The 19,729-nt window shown below is 43.7% G+C and overlaps 1 protein-coding gene across 1 annotated transcript in view; it reads left to right on the plus strand.

Moving 5' to 3' along the window:
- The window catches only part of OSBP (oxysterol binding protein), a 43,021-nt gene that overhangs the window by 7,790 nt on the left and 15,502 nt on the right, over window positions 1-19,729 (plus strand). Inside the window, exons 4-9 of the mRNA XM_045371899.2 lie at window positions 7,139-7,337; window positions 7,590-7,692; window positions 8,062-8,116; window positions 8,314-8,445; window positions 15,270-15,515; window positions 16,136-16,256. Coding sequence (XP_045227834.2) covers window positions 7,139-7,337; window positions 7,590-7,692; window positions 8,062-8,116; window positions 8,314-8,445; window positions 15,270-15,515; window positions 16,136-16,256 — 856 coding nt within the window. The remainder of the gene's footprint in view (window positions 1-7,138; window positions 7,338-7,589; window positions 7,693-8,061; window positions 8,117-8,313; window positions 8,446-15,269; window positions 15,516-16,135; window positions 16,257-19,729) is intronic.

Here is a 19,729-nt window from a genome sequence, read left to right on the forward strand (position 1 = left end):
AAGGATAATTTTGGTGATAAGACAAAATATTCAACTTTGGGCACCTTTCTTTAAATAGGGTGGTAAAACTTCAGCGTCCTTATGACTCCTAACTTGGGTGGCTGTTGTTGGTTTTCAGAATATTTTAGCTACTTGGGTGCAAGACTCTGAGTAAACAGAGCACCAATGGCATTACCGATGTATTGATATGTATGAAACGAATACATGTTTTAAACAGTGCTGCTTTTCCTCTACTGATTCTTGCCTGGCAGGTTGTTTTAGTTACCTTCTACATAAAAACACTCGAAGGCATTTCATAAGTGAGAAGAGTACTCTGTGAGAAATTATGCAGGGTAGATTTTTTTCCTAATTAAGTGGGGTGAAATTACCTCTCTAGTGCCAGACTTTTGTTTTGTTTAGGGTGCTATGGTATGTCATAGTAAGATATATCATCTGCTTTGAACTAGTTTAGTTCATGTCACCCCTAAACGTCAAAGATATTTTCCCATGACCATGGGAAAGTATCATTTTTCTCATTTAACCCCTTTCTTACTTAGAAAGTTGTTATAACCTTTATTTTAACATCGTTTTTCTGATGTGTTTAACACTTTGTTCAGTGCTGTGATTCACAGAAGGTAAAAAGACATATTCTCCACTTAGGAACTGCAGGAAGATTATCTTCTAGGACTGACCAGTCAGCCATTCAGGGTGCCTGTGTTTCTGATGTCTGGTCGTGTATTCCTGGAGACTGTGTGTCTGGTTTTCCAGTCCCCTTGTGATCAGGAAAACCTCATTAAGTCATACAGTCAATTAAATAGTAAATACGTATACTTTTTTTTTTTTTTGGAGACGGAGTCTCGCTCTGTCGCCCAGGCTGGAGTGCAGTGGCCGGATCTCAGCTCACTGCAAGCTCCGCCTCCCGGGTTCACGCCATTCTCCTGCCTCAGCCTCCCGAGTAGCTGGGACTACAGACGCCCGCCACCTCGCCCAGCTAGATTTTTGTATTTTTTTAGTAGAGACGGGGTTTCACCATGTTAGCCAGGATGGTCTTGATCTCCTGACCTCGTGATCCGCCCGTCTCGGCCTCCCAAAGTGCTGGGATTACAGGCTTGAGCCACCGTGCCCGGCCATACGTATACTTTTTAAATAAAACAACTCGGCACAATGGTCTCCTGAGAGTGAATGCCACCTTTTATCCAAATCAGGTGAACACCCCACTCCATAATTTTCTTTTTACTCTGATGTAAAAATTTTGCAAAGTAAAGCACCCCTTTATAAAACTAAAACTTTAGTTTCAATTGTTCTCTCGAAAATGTACTCATCTTTGTTCGCTGGGGGACATTCTTCCCTAAGTTCTAAGTGTCCAGAGTTTGTGTTAAAGGGGATGATCTCTTAGAAGTCAGAGGTGAGTTCTGTTTTCATTCTTTACTCTCTTGCTGCACTGCCTATGCCCTTTTCCTAGCCACTTATTGTTTAAAATACACTTTTTTTTATCCCTGTGTTGTTTCCTTTGTACCTTTTAGATGATACCAGCAAGGCCTTAAGTATAATACACATGTTAAAAATTAACATGTTAGAGCATCACAGCTCCAAACTGGCAAAGTTATATCAAAGGAAGAATATATTTCACTCAACTTCTTCTTTAAAAATTAATTTAATTTTTGATTCAAGGGGCATGTGTGCAGGTTTGTTACATGGGTATACTGCGTGATGCTGAGGTTTGGGCTTCTAATGATCCCGTTGCCCAAGTAGTGAACATAGTACACAACAGGTAGTTTTTCAACCTTTGGTCCTCTTCCTCCCCACTTTTGGAATCCCTAGTGTTTATTTTTTCTATCTTTGTGTTGGTGTGTACCCAATGTTTAGCTCCCACTTATAAGTGAGAACACATTTTTTTTTTTTCTGTGTCTGCATTAATTCACTTAGGATGTTGGCCTCCAGGTGCGTTCATGTTACTGCAAAGGACATGATATTGTTCTTTTTTTTTTTTTTTTTTTTTTTTTTTTTTGAGACGGAGTCTTGCTCTGTCACCCAGGCTGGAGTGCAGTGGCCGGATCTCAGCTCACTGCAAGCTCCGCCTCCCGGGTTTACGCCGTTCTCCTGCCTCAGCCTCCCGAGTAGCTGGGACTACAGGCGCCCGCCACCTCGCCCGGCTAGTTTTTTTGTATTTTTTAGTAGAGACGGGGTTTCACCGTGTTAGCCGGGATCGTCTCTCGATCTCCTGGCCTCGTGATCCGCCCATCTCGGCCTCCCAAAGTGCTGGGATTACAGGCTTGAGCCACCGCGCCCGGCCTTTTTTTTTTTTTTTTGAGACGGAGTCTTGCTCTGTTGCCCAGGCTGGAGTGCAGTGGCCAGATCTCAGCTCACTGCAAGCTCCGCCTCCCGGGTTTACGCCATTCTCCTGCCTCAGCCTCCTGAGTAGCTGGGACTACAGGCGCCTGCCACCTCGCCCGGCTAGTTTTTTTGTATTTTTTTTTTAGTAGAGGTGGGGTTTCACCATGTTAACCAGGATGGTCTTGATCTCCTGACCTCGTGATCCGCCCATCTCGGCCTCCCAAAGTGGTGGGATTACAGGCTTAAGCCACCGCGCCCGGCCAATATTGTTCTTTTTTATGTCTGCTTCAGTTTCTTGACTGCTTAGGATAGAACTTTTCTAACTCTTAAAGTGAATCTAACCAGAGAAGTAAATTTGACACTTTTAATATATTCATCTGCCATCTATTGAGCATGAGCTGTGTTTCACAAACTTTGTGCTAGTGGATATTGCTGAGGGCAGATATGGTCCGTGTCCTCAGGAAGATCACTATTTAGTGAGGGTTGAAGAAGTAAAGGGATCATTAGGGACTATGCTAAGTGACTTGATAGAAATGAGCACAGGCCACTGTGGTATAGCACTTCGGAAGTATTTGGCTCAGACTAGGAAATTTCTCTAATTTCCTCAACTAACTTCTGAAGGAGCAGTGAGAGTCTTCCTATGAAGAAAGGCAAGCTAGAGCTTGGGGCCTGGAGGCCAGCTGCCTCCATGACCTATCTATGTAACTTGAGGCAACTTGCATCCTGTCCAACTGCCTCTGTGACCTAGCTGTATAACTCAGGGCAACCTGCATCCTCTGTGACATCAATTCCTTATCTGTAAATGGTAATGATACTAGTAGATACTTCAAAGGCTTGTTGAAAGGCTTGTTGAAAGACTTCTGTCAGATAATTGATGTGAAGTGCCTGACATATGATTATCTCTGGCAAATTTTAATTGCAGTCAGTATTACTAAATGGGAATGAGGCCAGGCATGGTGGCCTCATCCCAGCACTTTGTGAGGCCGAGTCAGGTGTATCACCTGAGGTCAGGAGTTCAAGACCAGCTTGGCCAACATGGTGAAACCCCATCTCTACTAAAAGAAATAAAAAAATTAGCCAGACATGGTGACTGAGGCATGAGAATCACTTGAACCCAGGAGGCAGAGGTTGCAGAGAGCTGAGATCACATCACTGCACTCTATAGCCTGGGCAACAGAGCAAGACTCTGTCTCATAAATAAATAAATAAATAAATAAATAAATAAAATAAGATAAAATAAAATAAAAGGGAATGAGGGAGAAGCTTTGATCCAGGTACTGGTATGGGATATTCAGATCCATCCCTTTCCCCAGAGTCTGGAAACGGCTGGTAATTGACTATTAGTCAGGCAAGGAAGTAGCTAGCATGAGGCTTGGGAGGAGTTAATTGTGGGGGAAAGAAAGGGGTGCAGATCATACTAAGCTTGGTAGTAGTGGATTAGAAGATGAGACCAATTTTGATGCAGTTATAATTTTTTTCTTTTTTTTTGAGATGGAGTCTCGCTTTGTCACCCAGGCTGGAGTGCAATGGTGTGATCTCAGCTCACTGTAACCTCCACCTCCCGGGTTCAAGCATTTCTCCTGCCTCAGCCTCTCAAGTAGCTGGGACTACAGGCTCACACCACCATGCCCAGCTAATTTCTTGTGTTTTTAGTAGAGATGGGGTTTCACCATCTTGGCCAGCTGGTCTTGAACTCCTGACCTCGTGATCCACCTGCCTACGCCTCCCAAAGTGCTGGGATTACAGGCATGAGTCACCGTGCTTGGCCTTTTTCTTTTTCTTTCTTTTTTTTTTTTTTTAGAGACGGAGTATTGCTCTCTCACCCAGGCTGGAGTGCAGTGGCACCATCAGAGCTCACTGCAGCCATAAGCACCCAGGCTCAAGTGAGTCTCACTCCTTAGCCTCCTGAGTAGCTGGGATTATAGGCAGAGCCGCTACACTCAACTTTTTTTTTTTTTTTTTTTTTTTTTGAGACAGAGTCTCACTTTGTCACCCAGGCTGGAGTGCAGTGCACAATCTTGGTTCACTGTAACCTCCACCTCCTGGGTTTGAGCAATTCTTCTGCCTCATTCTCCCAGGTAGTTGGGACAGGCACACATCACCATGCCTGGCTAATTTTTGTATTTTTAGTAGAGATGGGGTTTCACTGTGTTGGTCAGGCTGGTCTCAAACACCTAACCTTGGGTGATCTGCCTGCCTCAGCCTCCCAAAGTGCTGGAATTAAAGGTGTGAGCCACTCTACCCAGCCTCTTTTTAAAATTTTTATATCTTTTTTGAATTTTTATACAGAGATGGGGTCTTGTATGTTGTCCAGGCTGGTCTCAAACTCCTGGCCTCAGGTACTCCTTTTGTCTTGGCCTTCCAAAGTGTTTTATATACGTGTGCCACCATGCCCAGCTTATGATGATAATAACACCTTATTGAATGTTTATTGTGAGCCTAATATGGTTCTAAGTGCTTACATGTAAAACAGCAACTCTATGAGGTACTCTATTGTTATTATTTGTTTATGGAAAAGGAAGATGAGGCACAGAGAGGTAAAATAACTTACATATGTTTGTACAGCTAGATAGTGGGAAGGATCTGTGATTTGAGCCCTACCAGTCCAACTCCAGAGTATGCACTCTGTACTGTTTCTGAGTATGGAGGATGGCAAGATGTGTACAGATTTTTTAAATATTAAAGAAGAATCAGTAGGACTTGATTACTGGCTATGAGGAAGGAGACAAAAGTAAGACAAGGATGCTCCTTAATTTTCTGGCTTGGACAACTGGGAGGGCCCTGAAAGTTGGGTTGGGGAACATCAAAGGGAAAAGCAGAGATAACATAGGAAACTGATGAGGCTGGGCGTGGTGCCTCACACCTGTAGTCCCAGGTGTGGATCCCTTGAGCCTGGGAGTTGAAAGACTAGCGTGAGCAACATGGCAGAATCCCATCTCTATAGAAACTACAACAATTAGCTGGGCATTGTGGCTCATGCCTGTAGTCCCAGCTACTTGGGAGGCTCAGGTAGGAGGATCAGTTGAACTTGGGAGGTTGAGGCTGCAGTGAGCCATGATTGTGCCACTACACTCCAGCCTGGGTGACAGAGCAAGAACATGTCTTAAAGAAAAAAACAAACAAAACAAACAAACAAACAAAAACGGAAGGTGATGAGTTCACTTTGGGACGCATTAATTTTGAAGTTACTTTGAGCCGTTGAATAGGGAGTTGGATATTCTATTCTGAATCTCAGTGAGGGCTGGGCTAGAATTACTGATTTAGTAACCATTAACCTATAGGCAATGGTTGAAACCGTGGGAGTAAATATCCTGTTTACCTTTTAGCTTCTCTATATAACAGGGAACAGCCTTTTAAGCTTACGTTGCTTGCCTCCTTCCTTTGTTTATTTATTAAGCAAACTTTATCAGGTCCCTGTTATGTACAGAGCAACTAAATTAGGAGCTGGAGATCTATATATGAATAAGCTCAAAAATGTGTCTTTAAATTGCATATGATCCATCTGGAGAGAGAGAAAATCAGTCACGATACTGCCGTGCATGTGTAAAATAGAAGTTTGTGCAAAATGCAATGGAAATGTAGAGAAGAGACTGGCTGCTTATGAGACTGGTGGGGAGGTGTCACAAAGTAACATTTGCCATAGATCTTAAAGAAATATTTCCCCTTTCTTAGAAACAGGGGATAGGGATGGGCATTCTAGGTAGAGTGAATAGCATATGCTGAAGTAGGCAGGCCTGAAAGAAATCTGTGTCCACCGCCGGGCACGGTGGCTTATGCCTGTAATCCCAACACTTTGGGAGGCCGAGATGGTTAGATCGCTTGAGTCCATAGGTTCGATACCAGTCTGGGTAGCATGGCAAAATCCCATCTCTACAAAATACAAATATTAGCCGGCCATGGTAGTACATACCTGTAGTCCCAGCTGCTCGGCGGGGCTGAGGTAGGAGAATCACGTGAGCCTGGTGAGGTTGAGGCTGCATTGAACCGTGATCTGCTTTCCACTCCAGCCTGTGCCCCGAAATCTGTGTCCAAGAAATGGTGAACAATTCAGTGTGGCTGCATTGTAGGGTGCAGTGCTAAGTACACCTGCCTGGCGAGGAGAATACAAGGCAGTATTGTGAAGGTCCCTTTATGTTCATAACCAGTAGTTAGTATTTGATCCTCATGTTAGTGGGGAGCCAGTGGAGGGACTTGGTATAATCATGTTTGTGGGTTTTTTCTCTAAATGCCTTCTTTGGTTTTTCAAGTAGGCTTCTAATATTTTTCTTTTTAACCCTTCTTCCTGCACACTGGGAGGCTCCTAATTTTTAAGGTCAGTTGTTTCTCTTAGTGACCAAAATAAAAACAAAATGAGTTTCCCCATACTAGACTACCTCAGTGTAGATTCTCTGTTCTTGGTGTCTGAATTCCTTAGCTTTCAGTTACTTGAGTTTAGTCAAGAATTTGTTGAAAGTAGTTATCCTGTGTGTGCGCTCATCCTTCTTTCAGTCAACAGTTCTCTACTTTTGGTGCAGTTCACATACCTGCTCTTTCTGATGTTGCCACAAATACTTTGTCTAGGTTTACTGCTCACTTGGCGTTTGTTTGGTTCTTATGACCAGGAAAGTATAAAAGAACCGTGATAACCATATTTACTTTTTTTCTGGGTTTGACCTTGATTTCAGCATGGAGCTAGCTGTCCCTGATACCTTGGCATAAAAGGGAAAGTCTTTCATTGTAATTTGCCAGTTAAAAGTTCCCGGAATAAGGTTACTCAATGGGCTTGCAGAAGCCTGAGGGGAAACTGACTAGTTGAGGTGACACAGTCAACGCTTTCTCCATACAGGCCTGCAGAGATTTCCTCATGTTAGCCCAGACCCATAGTAAAAAATGGCAAAAGTCACTACAGTACGAAAGAGACCAGCGTATCCGACTGGAAGAGACCCTTGAGCAGCTGGCGAAGCAGCATAATCACCTGGAGAGGGCCTTCCGAGGAGCCACGGTGCTGCCGGCAAACACTCCTGGCAGTGTGGGTTCTGGTAAAGGTAAGACGCTTAGCTCTCAGGTAGCCTGGTCTAAGGTGAGCCAGATGGTTTTCTGCAGTTGATAGGAGAACTCCAAACTCTCCAGTCACTGACTCGTGTGAAATGGAATTGGAACCCATTGATTTATTCTGGATTTTCCACTGCTTTCTACCATTTTTTGCTGTGTTTGTGGCTAGTGTTTAAAAGAACTTGCTCTATCAGACATTTAGTAAAGATAACCAAAGTCAACAAATGGGGCTTTTCTTCTTGTAGATCAGTGCTGCTCTGGCAAAGGGGACATGAGTGATGAAGATGATGAGAATGAATTTTTTGATGCACCTGAGATCATCACCATGCCTGAAAATTTGGGCCACAAGTAAGTTATCCTTGATTGTTGAAGAAACTAAACATATTTGGCCATCAAAAGGTTAAAAACATTTCAGTGAGAGTATTATAATTGTCAATATTCAGTCTGGGCCCTTTTCCTTTTTTTTTTTTTTCTTTTTTGTCTCAAGATCTGTTTGTAGAATGGGCCCTTTTTCATAAGTGAAAAAGTGTCAGCTTTTTTACATAAACAAATTCTCCAGAGATATTTAAATTCATTCCTGTTCTAAATGTTGTCATTTGATCACCCATCAGTAAGTTTATACAGTACACTTGGCATTCTGCTTTGTAAAGAAATGTCCAGGACCAAACTCTAGTTCTGGTTTTTGTTCTCATTCTCCTGTGTTTCCCATCCGTACAGACGTACTGGCAGCAATATCAGTGGAGCCAGCAGTGACATCAGCCTTGATGAACAGGTAACTCTTATATGGGAGTTGTCAGAGGTGAGGGACGTGGGTTGTGATTCCCAAGGAATTTTTTTTTTTTTTTTTGGTGAAGTGCTAAGAGAAACTGATTTTTTTTTTTCTTTTTTTAGCACGGGGGAAGGGAAGGTTATAAATACCAGGTTTTCTGTTCTTTGTGGGTGGTTGAATGGCTTTGTTTTTGCTCTCAGTACAAGCATCAGCTGGAGGAGACCAAAAAGGAAAAAAGAACCAGAATACCATACAAGCCAAACTATAGCCTCAATTTATGGAGCATCATGAAGAACTGCATTGGAAAAGAACTCTCTAAGATCCCCATGCCGGTAAGGCTCTTGTACACTGGAGCTGCTGCCAGGAGTTCCTCTCAAGCCTCAGTGGAAAGAGTGCTGATATGACAGCCCCACCCACTTGTGCGGCAGTGTGTGGCATGGTCTCTTTTACCTTTACAGTCATAAACTGTTCCTTAAATTTAGCTGCTTTAATTTTGGCTCTGGATCTGATATGTTCCCAGATCACCTAGAATCAGATGTGTATTTTCAGTAACAGTTATTTTTGAGCAAATTCCTATGCTAGATGCACTGGGGACATGCATGCAAAGATAAATACATCATAGTTTTTGTTTTCAAGAAGCATGTAGGCCGGGCGCGGTGGCTCAAGCCTGTAATCCCAGCACTTTGGGAGGCTGAGACGGGCGGATCACGAGGTCAGGAGATCGAGACCATCCTGGCTAACACGGTGAAACCCCGCCTCTACTCTAGCCGGGCAAGGTGGCGGGCGCCTGTAGTCCCAGCTACTCGGGAGGCTGAGAAAGGAGAATGGCGTAAACCCGGGAGGCGGAGCTTGCAGTGAGCTGAGATCCAGCCACTGCACTCCAGCCTGGGCGACAAAGCGAGACTCCGTCTCAAAAAAAAAAAAAAAAAAAAAAAAAAAAAAAAAAAAAAAAAGCATGTAGTTTAAAAGAGACAGACATGAAAACAGGTAGAAAACATTATTTTCTGTGATAGTATTATGGAAAGTACAACACAGACAAAGGCTTAGGGAATACCGAAGCAAAAATCGTTCATTCAAACCAGAAAGATGAGGACCCTCCCCATGGCAAAGATGGTGTTTGGGCTGACCTCCCTGCCCCCTGTCATGTCTTCCTCCAGTCTGTCTACACTGTTGTCAGAGTGATTTTTGAAAAATGGCAAATATCAGTCCTCAGCTTAAAATCCTTTACTGGATCTTCATTGCTTTCAGCATAGTCCAGATACCTTAGGGGGCTTGGTAACTCCTCCCCATGGGCAAGGCTCCACCCCACATGTCCGGAGTTCTAGTCATTAGGATTACCTTCAGGCATCCTGTCCTTTCCCTCAGGGCATTTGTACATACTGCTCTTTCTGCATGGACTTCTGTCAGTTCCCTATCAACACTTGCCACCTTTTTTCTGCTGTGGCTAATACCCATTTCTTCAGGATGCAGCTATAGTGTGTCTTTTTCAGCAAACCTCCTCCAGTGCTTCCTATCAGGATGAAATGTCTCTCCTTTGTGTTCCAACAAGTTCTACTGTTTATGGTGTAAACAGTGTGTATCACTGCTTGCTCATGTCACACGTATTTTCTGGGTGCCTACTATTTGCCTGATGTTGCCCTAGTTTTCAGTTAGGTATAGAAGATATAGGTTCAATTTATTAAAGAAACAAATTCTTGAGGCCAGCTGTGGGGTTGGGGATGCAAAAACAAAAAAATCAGAATATATCAGTTTAAGCCAGGGCTCAACAAACAGCATAATAGTTTGTGATGTGAAAATTAGATGAAATTCAGATGTTAACATCCATGACGTTTTACAGGAGCATGGTGATACTCTTTCATTTACGTATCATCTGCAGCTGCTTTCATCCTACAACAGCAGTGTTAAGTGGTTGTGGCAGAGACCATATGGCCCTCAAAGCCTAAATATTTACTATCCAGTCCTTTACAGAAAAAGCTGTCAACCCTCTGCCTTAAACAAATGTTGACTTAACTCATTATTGTGTTCAAGCCCAGAAGTAGGTGGTCCAGGGCTAGTGCCATACTCTGTGGTGTCAGGGCCAGGCTTCTTTCTATCCTGGGGCTCTGCTGCCTTTGGCCTCAGTCCGCAGGCCCAAGTGGCTGCTCCAGCTTGAGTCTTCAGAGCCTCATTCCAGCCAGCCGGAAAATGGAAAAAGAGGAAAGGCTGTACCTTTTAAGGTGCTTCCTGGCTGGATGCAGTGGCTAATGCGTGTAATCCCAGCACTTTGAGAGGCCAAGGCAGGTGCATCACTTGAGGTCAGGAGTTCAAGACCAGCCTGGGCAAAATGGTGAAACCCTATCTCTACTAAAAATACAAAAATTAAACGTGCGTGGTGGTGCACACCTGTAGTCCCAGATACTTGGGAGGGTGATGCAGGAGAATCGCTTGAACCCAGGAGGCAGAGGTTGCAGTGAGCTGAGATCACACCACAGTACTCCAGCCTGGATGACAGAGCTAGACTCTGTCTCAAAAAACCAAGAAGATGCTTCCTGGAAGTTGCATAAATCACTATCACTTAAAGCTTTGTGGCTAAAACTTAGCTATATGGCCACAGGTAGCTGGAGAGAAGGCTAGAAATGAAGACTTCTGTTCTGGATGGCATGACCTTGTAAAAAATTAAGGGTTCTACCAGTTGTAGAAGAAGGGAAGAATGGATAGTGGGGATGGGCAAGTGGCTACAGGTTTTGTCAACAGCCAGCTACTTAGCATACAAAAATACAGAAGCATTCCCCCTACCCTCTTGAAGCTATGGACCAATGTGTAGTTTCTGCCTCTTCATAGACTGCATTCCTCGTGATCAGGGGCTACATCTTGATAGTCTTTATATCCTCCATGCTTAGCCCTGTGCCTGGCATGTGTAAATCATTCAGCAGATGTCGAAGTAATTAATTAACTGGGTCTTGGAAAACAAATAGGTTTATGTATAAATATGTAGAATTTTTGTTAGAAAAGTATTGGTCTGGGTGCATCCTAACACTTGGGAGACTGGGGAGGACCGCTTGAGCCCAAGACTTCAAGACCAGTCTGGGCAACATGGGGAGACCTGTCTCTGCAAATAATAAAAAATTCGACTGGGCACAGTGGCTCATGCCTCTAATCCTAGCACTTTGGGAGGCCATGGTGGGTGGATTGCCTGAGCTCAGGAGTTAGAGACCAGCCTAGGCAACATGAGGAAACCCTGTCTCTACTAAAATACAAAAAATTAGTGGGGCGTGGTGGCGCGTGCCTGTAGTCCCAGCCACTCGGGATGCTGAGGCATGAGAATGGCTTGAACCCTGGAGGTAGAGGTTGCAGTGAGTCGAGATGGTGCCACTACATTCCAGCCTTGATGACAAGCGAGACTCTGTCTCAAAAAATATATATATATAAAATAATAATAAGTTAGCCAGGCATGGTTGTGTGTGCCTGTAGTCCCAACTACTTGGGAGGCTGAGGTGGGAGGATCACTTGAGCCCGGGAGGTTGAGGCTACAGTGAGCCATGATCTCACCACTGCGTTCCAGCCTGGGTGAGAGTGAGACCCTGTCTCAAAAAAAGGTTGACCTTCAGGTAACAAAAGGCCATGAGTAACCTTAGGATAAACCTAAAATAATAATTAGTTTATTGGGGGCTTGAAAAGATTCCCCACTTGCCTGGAGTATTAGGTGCCTTGAAGGGAGTAGTGGGAAAGTGGACTGGAAAGGCGTGTCATTGCAGTCTCAGAAATGTAGTTTCTGCTTAGAAAGAACTTCTGGTGCTGGCCGGGCACAGTGGCTCATGCCTGTAATCCCAGCACTTTGGGAGGCCGAGGCGGGTGGATCACGAGGTCAGGAGATCAAGACCATCCTGGCCAACCCGGTGAAACCCCCTCTCTACTAAAAAATACAAAAATTAGCCGGGTGTGGTGGCAGGCACCTGTAGTCCCAGCTATTCGGGAGGCTGAGGCAAGAGAATGGTGTGAATCCGGGAGGTGGAGCTTGCAGTGAGCTGGGATCGAGCCGCTGCACTCCAGCCTGGGCAACAGAGTGAGACTCCGTCTCAAAAAAGAAAAAAAAAGCTTCTGGTGCCATGCGCGGTGGCCCACACCTGTAATCCCAGCACTTTGGGAGGCTGAGGCAAGCAGATCACTTGAGATCAGGAGTTTGAGACCTTCACCATCATGGTGAAAACCCATCTCTACTAAAAATATAAAAATTAGGCGGGCATGTTGGCGCACGCCTGTAATCCTAGCTACTCGGGAGGCTGAGGCAGGAGAATTGCTTGAATCTGGGAGACAGAGGTTGCAGTGAGCTGAGGTCGTGCCACTGCACTCCAGCCTGGGCAACAGAGTCAGACTCTGTCTCAAAAAAAAAGAAAAAAAAGAAATAGCTTCTGGGTCTAGGTGACTTCTCTGTCCTCCTTTACCATTAGTTCCCTTGTTGATACTGCCTTTAGGAATGTACAATCCTGTACCTGTTTTGCCCACAGATCAAGTCTTCACCCTTCCCCTACTCTGGGCTGTGACACAGGAAAACTAATCCCTCTAGGAAGTGTTTTTTCAGGCTTCCGTGGCTACTGGAGTCTGGCTGGACTTCACTAATGCAAGATACCAGTAGGAGGTTATAGCTGTCGGAAGTCTCTTCCTCTATGCCCTCTTGAGTGGTGCTCTGGCAGCACCTGTGTGCTCTAGTGTTCACTGGACAGGCCTCCCCCGCCTTGATGTTTTACATTCTCCTGATCCTCCTGTCTTGGACCTCCACCTCTGAGCTGTAGAAGTACTGCTGCTTCTCCCCATCTCTCCACCCTACCAATGGTTATAGCTTCCTGCTGCTGCTAATCTCTGGGTTGTCTTTTTTTGGCTGCCCAATTTTTCATCAGCTGTGTAACTCCCTCCTTCCTTCCACTTTAAATACTCAGACTCATTTGTTTCCCTGCTTGGCTTTTGAGTAATAAAATGACCATTATAAGAAGCTTGGCACTTTTGGAGAAACTGGTTGTTGATGGGCAAGGCTGTGTGTGTGTGAAAAGCAGTGATAAAAATGTGCTGATTCTAGTCCCATGCACTGCTGGTATGTCTAGTACCACCAGTGGAGTACACTGCCTGTCCCCAGTTTTCCTCAAAATGTATGGAAATGTTACTTCATGTTGCCTGAAATTCTGCCACTGAGAGATTTTGTTGGGTGTAGTTAATAAGTGCCCTCTTTAAAAAGAATCGAAGATTAGGGCTTTCTCAACCCACCACCCCTCAGTGTGCATTCGTGTCCTCATACTGCTTGTCTGTCAGTGTGGGGAAGAGGGCTCTGGAGTATGGCACACTGTTTTGGTAGGTCCTGTTTCTCAAAGGATGAGTGTTGTTGGTCCTGTGGCTCTGTGTTCATTGGAAAATGTTCACAGATAAACATTTGGGATATTTCTCAGAGAAAAAGCAGGCTGTAGTTTATGAATTTAATTTAATTTAATTAATTAATTTATTTATTTTTATATTTTTGAGACAAGGTCTCACTCTGTTACCCAGGCTAGAGTGCAGTGGCATGATCTTGACTCACTGCAACCTCTGCCCCCTGGGCTCAAGCCATCATCCCACCTCAGCCTCCCAATTAACTGGGACTACAGGTGCACGCCACCACACCCTGCCAATTTTTGTATTTTTTTATAGAGATGGGGTTTTGCCATGTTTCCCAGGCTGATCTCAAACTGCTGAGCTCAAGCAGTCCACTCGCCTCAGCCTCCCAAAGTGCTAGGATTGTAAGCATCAGCCAGCACGCGTGGCCAAGTTTATTACTTTAAAAAAATGTATGAATGTATAGAAACAAACTGAAAATGTTAATAGTGGTGATCTCATTTCAAGAAAATTTTTTCCTTGATACTTTGTTTTCAAAGTTTTTTACAGTTAAAAGTCATCGGATATTAATTTCACAATTGAGGGGGATAGCAAGTATTAGGGTAATATGTAGCTCAGAGGTTGGTGAGTAGGAGGGTGAACAAAAATGCTGAAAGAGGTGAAACATCAGAAAGAAAAGTGTTGTGTTTTTTTTGTTTGTTTAACTAAAGTGTTGCTTAAAGCCAGAACCGTTCACTAAAAAGGGAATTTTTTTCTTCTTTTCTTCTCTAGACTTAGAACTCAGGCTAATAATATTTAGACTTGTTCATCTATGTTGTTAATTAAATAAGCTTTATGGACTAACTTGGGAACCCGACTTGTTTTATAGTGAATTTTTACATAGTAAAATCATTTAAAATTTCAAAGAGTTAATTTAGAAGCTGACTTTTTTGGGGAGTAGATGGGTGGGGAGCATTAACAATGTTTCTCACTCCCTACCCCTCCACTCCCCAAAAAAGTCAGCTTCTCTTGTTCGCTTCTCTGTACCCAGTGGGTAGCATAGGGTCTGGCACACATGGGTACTCAATAAATATTTGTGGAATAAGTAAGTGAATAAATGAATGAATGAACATCTCCTGCAACAGAAGCCCCCAACCCCTGCTTCACAGACATACACACACACATGCTTGCTTTATCCAATACTTGGTCACCTTAAGCTGGCTTCAAAATTAGAAAAGTAAGAGCATGCACAGCCCCCTCTCAACCCCCATCATGAGCACTTCACTCCCAGAAACACAATTATCCAGCCTCAGAGGAGAAGTCAGAATCCTGGCCTGATGCAGAACTGAACTGAGACTTAGCAATTGTTTTGTCCAGGGTGGAAGCTAACTTTTATAACTAGTCAGGATACAACTATACTTATAATTTACTACTCTTTCTTTCATTCTCCAAGAATTTTAAATACCTGACTTCCTCTCTGGGTATACTGGTGCTAAAATACATTACATTTCTTTTTTTAAAAAACTTATCCAACACCTATTTGATGATGGTCTTCTGTGGGCCAGGCACTGATGGATCTTGGGTATGTAGTGCTCACCAGAAGAGGCATGCTTCCCATCTCAAAGAGCTTACAGTTAGTGAAATGAAAACAGGGATTTCTGCCACTCACAGACATGAACAGTTGACAAGGAGAACGGGTTGTTTGCGGATTAAATATTAGAGCTGCTCTACTGAGCAAAGCCCTCTTTCCCCAGTGATTTATTTCCTCAACTGCAAAAAAATTAAACTGTCTCATATAGATGGGTGGGCAGAGTTTTTGTAACTGTTCTTTTCCTTACAGGTAAACTTTAATGAGCCCTTGTCCATGCTTCAGCGCCTTACTGAAGATCTGGAATACCATGAGCTGTTAGACCGAGCTGCAAAATGTGAGAATTCTCTAGAACAGCTCTGTTATGTTGCAGCTTTCACCGTGTCCTCCTACTCCACTACTGTCTTCCGCACCAGTAAGCCATTCAACCCACTGCTTGGAGAGACCTTTGAGCTGGACCGATTAGAGGAGAATGGGTACCGATCACTCTGTGAGCAGGTAAAGGAGCCTCAGGACCATAACGCATTTCCTTTCTGAAGAAAGAGATAATTTTTTGGTTAATCCCCTGGGTCTTTTTTTTTTTTTTTTTTTTTTTTTTTTTTTTGAGGCGGAGTCTCGCTCTGTCGCCCAGGCTGGAGTGCAGTGGCGCGATCTCGGCTCACTGCAAGCTCCGCCTCCCGGGTTCCCGCCATTCTCCTGCCTCAGCCTCCCGAGTAGCTGGGACTACAGGTGCCGCCACCACGCCCGGCTAATTTTTTTGTATTTTTTTTTTTTAGTGGAGACGGGGTTTCATTGTGTTAGCCAGGATGGTCTCGATCTCCTGACCTCGTGATCCGCCTGTCTCGGCCTCCCAAAGTGCTGGGATTACAGGCTTGAGCCACCGCGCCCGGCCAATCCCCTGGGTCTTAATGTTTGCAGAAATTCTAGTCCCTGTCATCCCAGCTTTTATTCTTTTTCTTCAGAACTTCAGCATTGGAGACACTGGAGGTTCTGGGATTCACCTACTGTTGTGGGTGTAAAAACATCAAGTGTGAATTTTGGGTGTTTCTCACCAATTTATAGGCAGTATCTTTTTCTTCTCCTTTCTGCCTTCTTAATTTGAACCTGATTTCTTCAAGGTGAGTCATCATCCCCCTGCTGCTGCGCACCATGCTGAGTCCAAAAATGGCTGGACATTGCGTCAGGAAATCAAAATCACCAGCAAGTTTCGAGGCAAATACCTCTCCATTATGCCCCTCGGTAAGGTTCCCATCTTTGTCAGAATTAATGCTCCTGGAATGAAAGGTTTTCTGGCACGGTGGAGGAGGTCACTGGCTCAAGAGTCAGGAGACAGGAGGTCTGATTCAGGCACTGACCCTCACTGACTGGCTTTGGGCAGATTTTAACTTTTCAGCTATCAAATGAGTGTGGAGGCTAGAAACTCTTTAAGGACCCATCTAGTCCTAAATTCTTTATCCTCTTAGCTATATTTAATGCATCTCTAAGCACTATTTAGAACACAAATTCTAGCATGCATGTTTTTAAAAAATTCTCTTAACTGGTGGTGTTTTTCTCCTTTCTCTAGCAATCAGGTTCTCTCTGTAAATCAGAACTCATGATTGCAAGGTTAGGTTTCTCAGCTAATCCCTCCGCTTTCTCCTCTCCTTCCTCCCTTTTCTCTTCCTCTACCTGATGGGTTAGGTATCAATTATGTAATGGCTGAATTCTAGGTCAGTGAAACTTCATTTTAAAAAGATCTTGGCCGGGCGCGGTGGCTCAAGCCTGTAATCCCAGCACTTTGGGAGGCCGAGATGGGCGGATCACGAGGTCAGGAGATCGAGAGACGATCCCGGCTAACACGGTGAAACCCCGTCTCTACTAAAAAATACAAAAAAATAGCCGGGCGAGGTGGCGGGCGCCTGTAGTCCCAGCTACTCGGGAGGCTGAGGCAGGAGAATGGCGTAAACCCGGGAGGCGGAGCTTGCAGTGAGCTGAGATCCGGCCACTGCACTCCAGCCTGGGTGACAGAGCAAGGCTCCGTCTCAAAAAAAAAAAAAAAAAAAAAAAAAAAAAAAAAAAAAAAAAGATCTTACTTGGGGCTGGGCACGGTGACTCACACCTGTAATCCTAGCACCTTGGGAGGCCAAGGCGGGCAGATTGTCTGAGCTCTGGACCAGCCTGGGCAACATGGTGAAACCCCCTCTTTACTAAGAATACAAAAAAATTAGCTGTGGTGGTACACACCTGTTGTCTCAGCTACTCGGAGGCTGAGGCACAAGAATTGCTTAAACCCGGGAGACAGAGGTTGCAGTGAGCTGAGATTGTGCTATTGCACTCCAGTCCGGGCTACAGAGTGAAACTCTATCTCAAAAACAAAGAAAGAAAGAAAAAAAAACCCAAAAAACAAAAACTCTTATTGGATTACGAGTTAATTTTGTGTCAGAATCAGTCCTGGGAATGGAATCCTAATATACAATGTTAGAGATCCTATACCTTAGAAGAAGTCCAATTATTCAAAAAGTGTAGTAGAGCTTCTCATTGCTTTCTTGAACTAGAGCAACCATGTTTGGCCAAGTGTGTACTGAAGAGTAAAAGCTGCTCTACAGAAAGAGATCAAAGCATAAAGCAATTAGAGAAACCAAGTAGCTCCCAAGAGACAGAGCTGACCATAACTCCCTGAGCTGCTGGTGGCTTTCCATTACCAGGTTCTAGTCTTTCACGAAGCATAGCTACAGTTCTTAAATACTGCAATATAGACTGCTTCTTTAATGAATTCACCTTTGCTCAGAAACACAAATGTAGCAAATATAGTGCAAACTAGAAATTAGCCAGAAAAAAATTCACAAATGTTTTGTAACATATGTAAAGGGAGAAATTGCAGTGTTACCTCTAATTTCATGGTTAATATACAGAAGGTCCCTAAATGAAACGGGGACTAAGTGATACATCAGTCTTAATCTTTACCAAGGAGCTTTAAAAAGCTTCTCCATGCTTAATTGTCTTTGCAGCTAACAGTTTCAGAAGTATTAGCTTAAGAGTAGTAAATGCGTGGGATGTTACCATCTTATTTGCAGAATTAGGGTGTCAGTGGCCATATTGCAATGTGATGTTTTGCCATAGAGAAGAGTTTCAGAGGCCCCTTGAGGATCTCTAAAGGGATGAATTATATTTCATTCCATGGATGGTTAGGTACAGTCAGCCGTCCATACCTGGGTATTCTGCATTCATGGACACTGAGAGTACTGAGGGCCAGGTGTGGTGGCTCATGCCTGTAATCCCAGCAGTTTGGGAGGCCGAGGCAGGCGGATCACCTGAGGTTAGGAGTTCAAGGCCAGTCTGGCCAACATGGTGAAACCCCGTCTCTACTAAAAATACAAAAATTAGCCAGGTGTGGTGGCGGGCGCCTGTAATCCCAGCTACTCGGGAGGCTGAGGCAGGAGAATTGCTTGAACCCAGGAGGCAGATGTTGCAGTAAGCTGAGATCACGCCATTTCACTCTAGCCTGGGTGACAAGAGCAGAACTCCCTCTCAGAAAAAAAAAAAAGCCTGTAATCCCAGCACTTTGGGAGGCCAAGACGGGCTGATCACGAGGTCAGGAGATCGAGACCATCCTGGCTAACACGGTGAAACCCCATCTCTACTAAAAAATACAAAAAACTAGCCGGGCGAGGTGGCGGGCCCCTGTAGTCCCAGCTACTAGGAAGGCTGAGGCAGGAGAATGGCGTAAACCCGGGAGGCGGAGCTTTCAGTGAGCTGAGATCTGGCCTCTGCACTCCAGCCTGGGTGACAGAGCGAGACTCCGTCTCAAAAAAAAAAAAAAAAAAGAAAAGAAAAAAGAAAAAATACTGGTGGGAAGGAAATAATAAAAAATAATGATACAAAAAAAGACCAAAAAAAACCTATTTCTATAGCATTTATATTGTATTATGTATTATAAGTAATGTAAGTATACGAGGGAGAGGATATGTGCAGGTTACATGCAGATACTCTGCACCATTTTATATGAGTGACTTGACCAAATTGTGGTATCTGCAGGGTGTTCTATAACCAATCCCTCACAAATACCAAGGGAAGAGTATTCATCTAAAAGATAACAATAAACTTAACTAATGAAATATGGTACATTTTCTCTATAATTTGACTAATCTAGGTTTCTTTGAGGAATGAATATATGAACATGGTATAGATGGTGGATCTAATTTTTCTAAGTTTTAGTAATTTGTTAAGGATCTAATTTTTTAATGTTAAAACATTTCTCTTAGGGAAACTTCATTTTAAAAATAAATTAATTAAATAGGAAAACAATTAATTAAAAAGAAAACAATTTGATAGTATTTGCATTCCTATGGTTATTTAAGATTTGGATCACCAGGATCCTGTTAAGTTCCTCCACATATCGGCTGCTTAACTGAGTACCTGCCATGGGGCAGGCATGGTTCTCAGTGTTTGGGAAGTGTAAGTGAACAAAACAAAAATCCTGGTCTTCATGGGGAGATTGAAGAAAGAATTGACTTTGTGATAGGAAGCTGAATATAGAAATCTAAAGAATGGAATTTCTAGATATCTGCCCTGGGGATGGCTGTATTTAACACTTTTAGGCTCAGTGGCTTGGAAGGCGAATCATGCAGTGAAATTTTTACATTTGTCATGGCACTCAATTCTCAGAGAGAAAATTATTGTTAAGCCAGTAGATATAACCAAAGAAAAATTTATGGACAGGGTTGTGAGTGAGT

Source organism: Macaca fascicularis, chromosome 14 (genome assembly GCF_037993035.2).
Source record: "Macaca fascicularis isolate 582-1 chromosome 14, T2T-MFA8v1.1".
Classification (NCBI taxonomy): domain Eukaryota; kingdom Metazoa; phylum Chordata; class Mammalia; order Primates; family Cercopithecidae; genus Macaca; species Macaca fascicularis.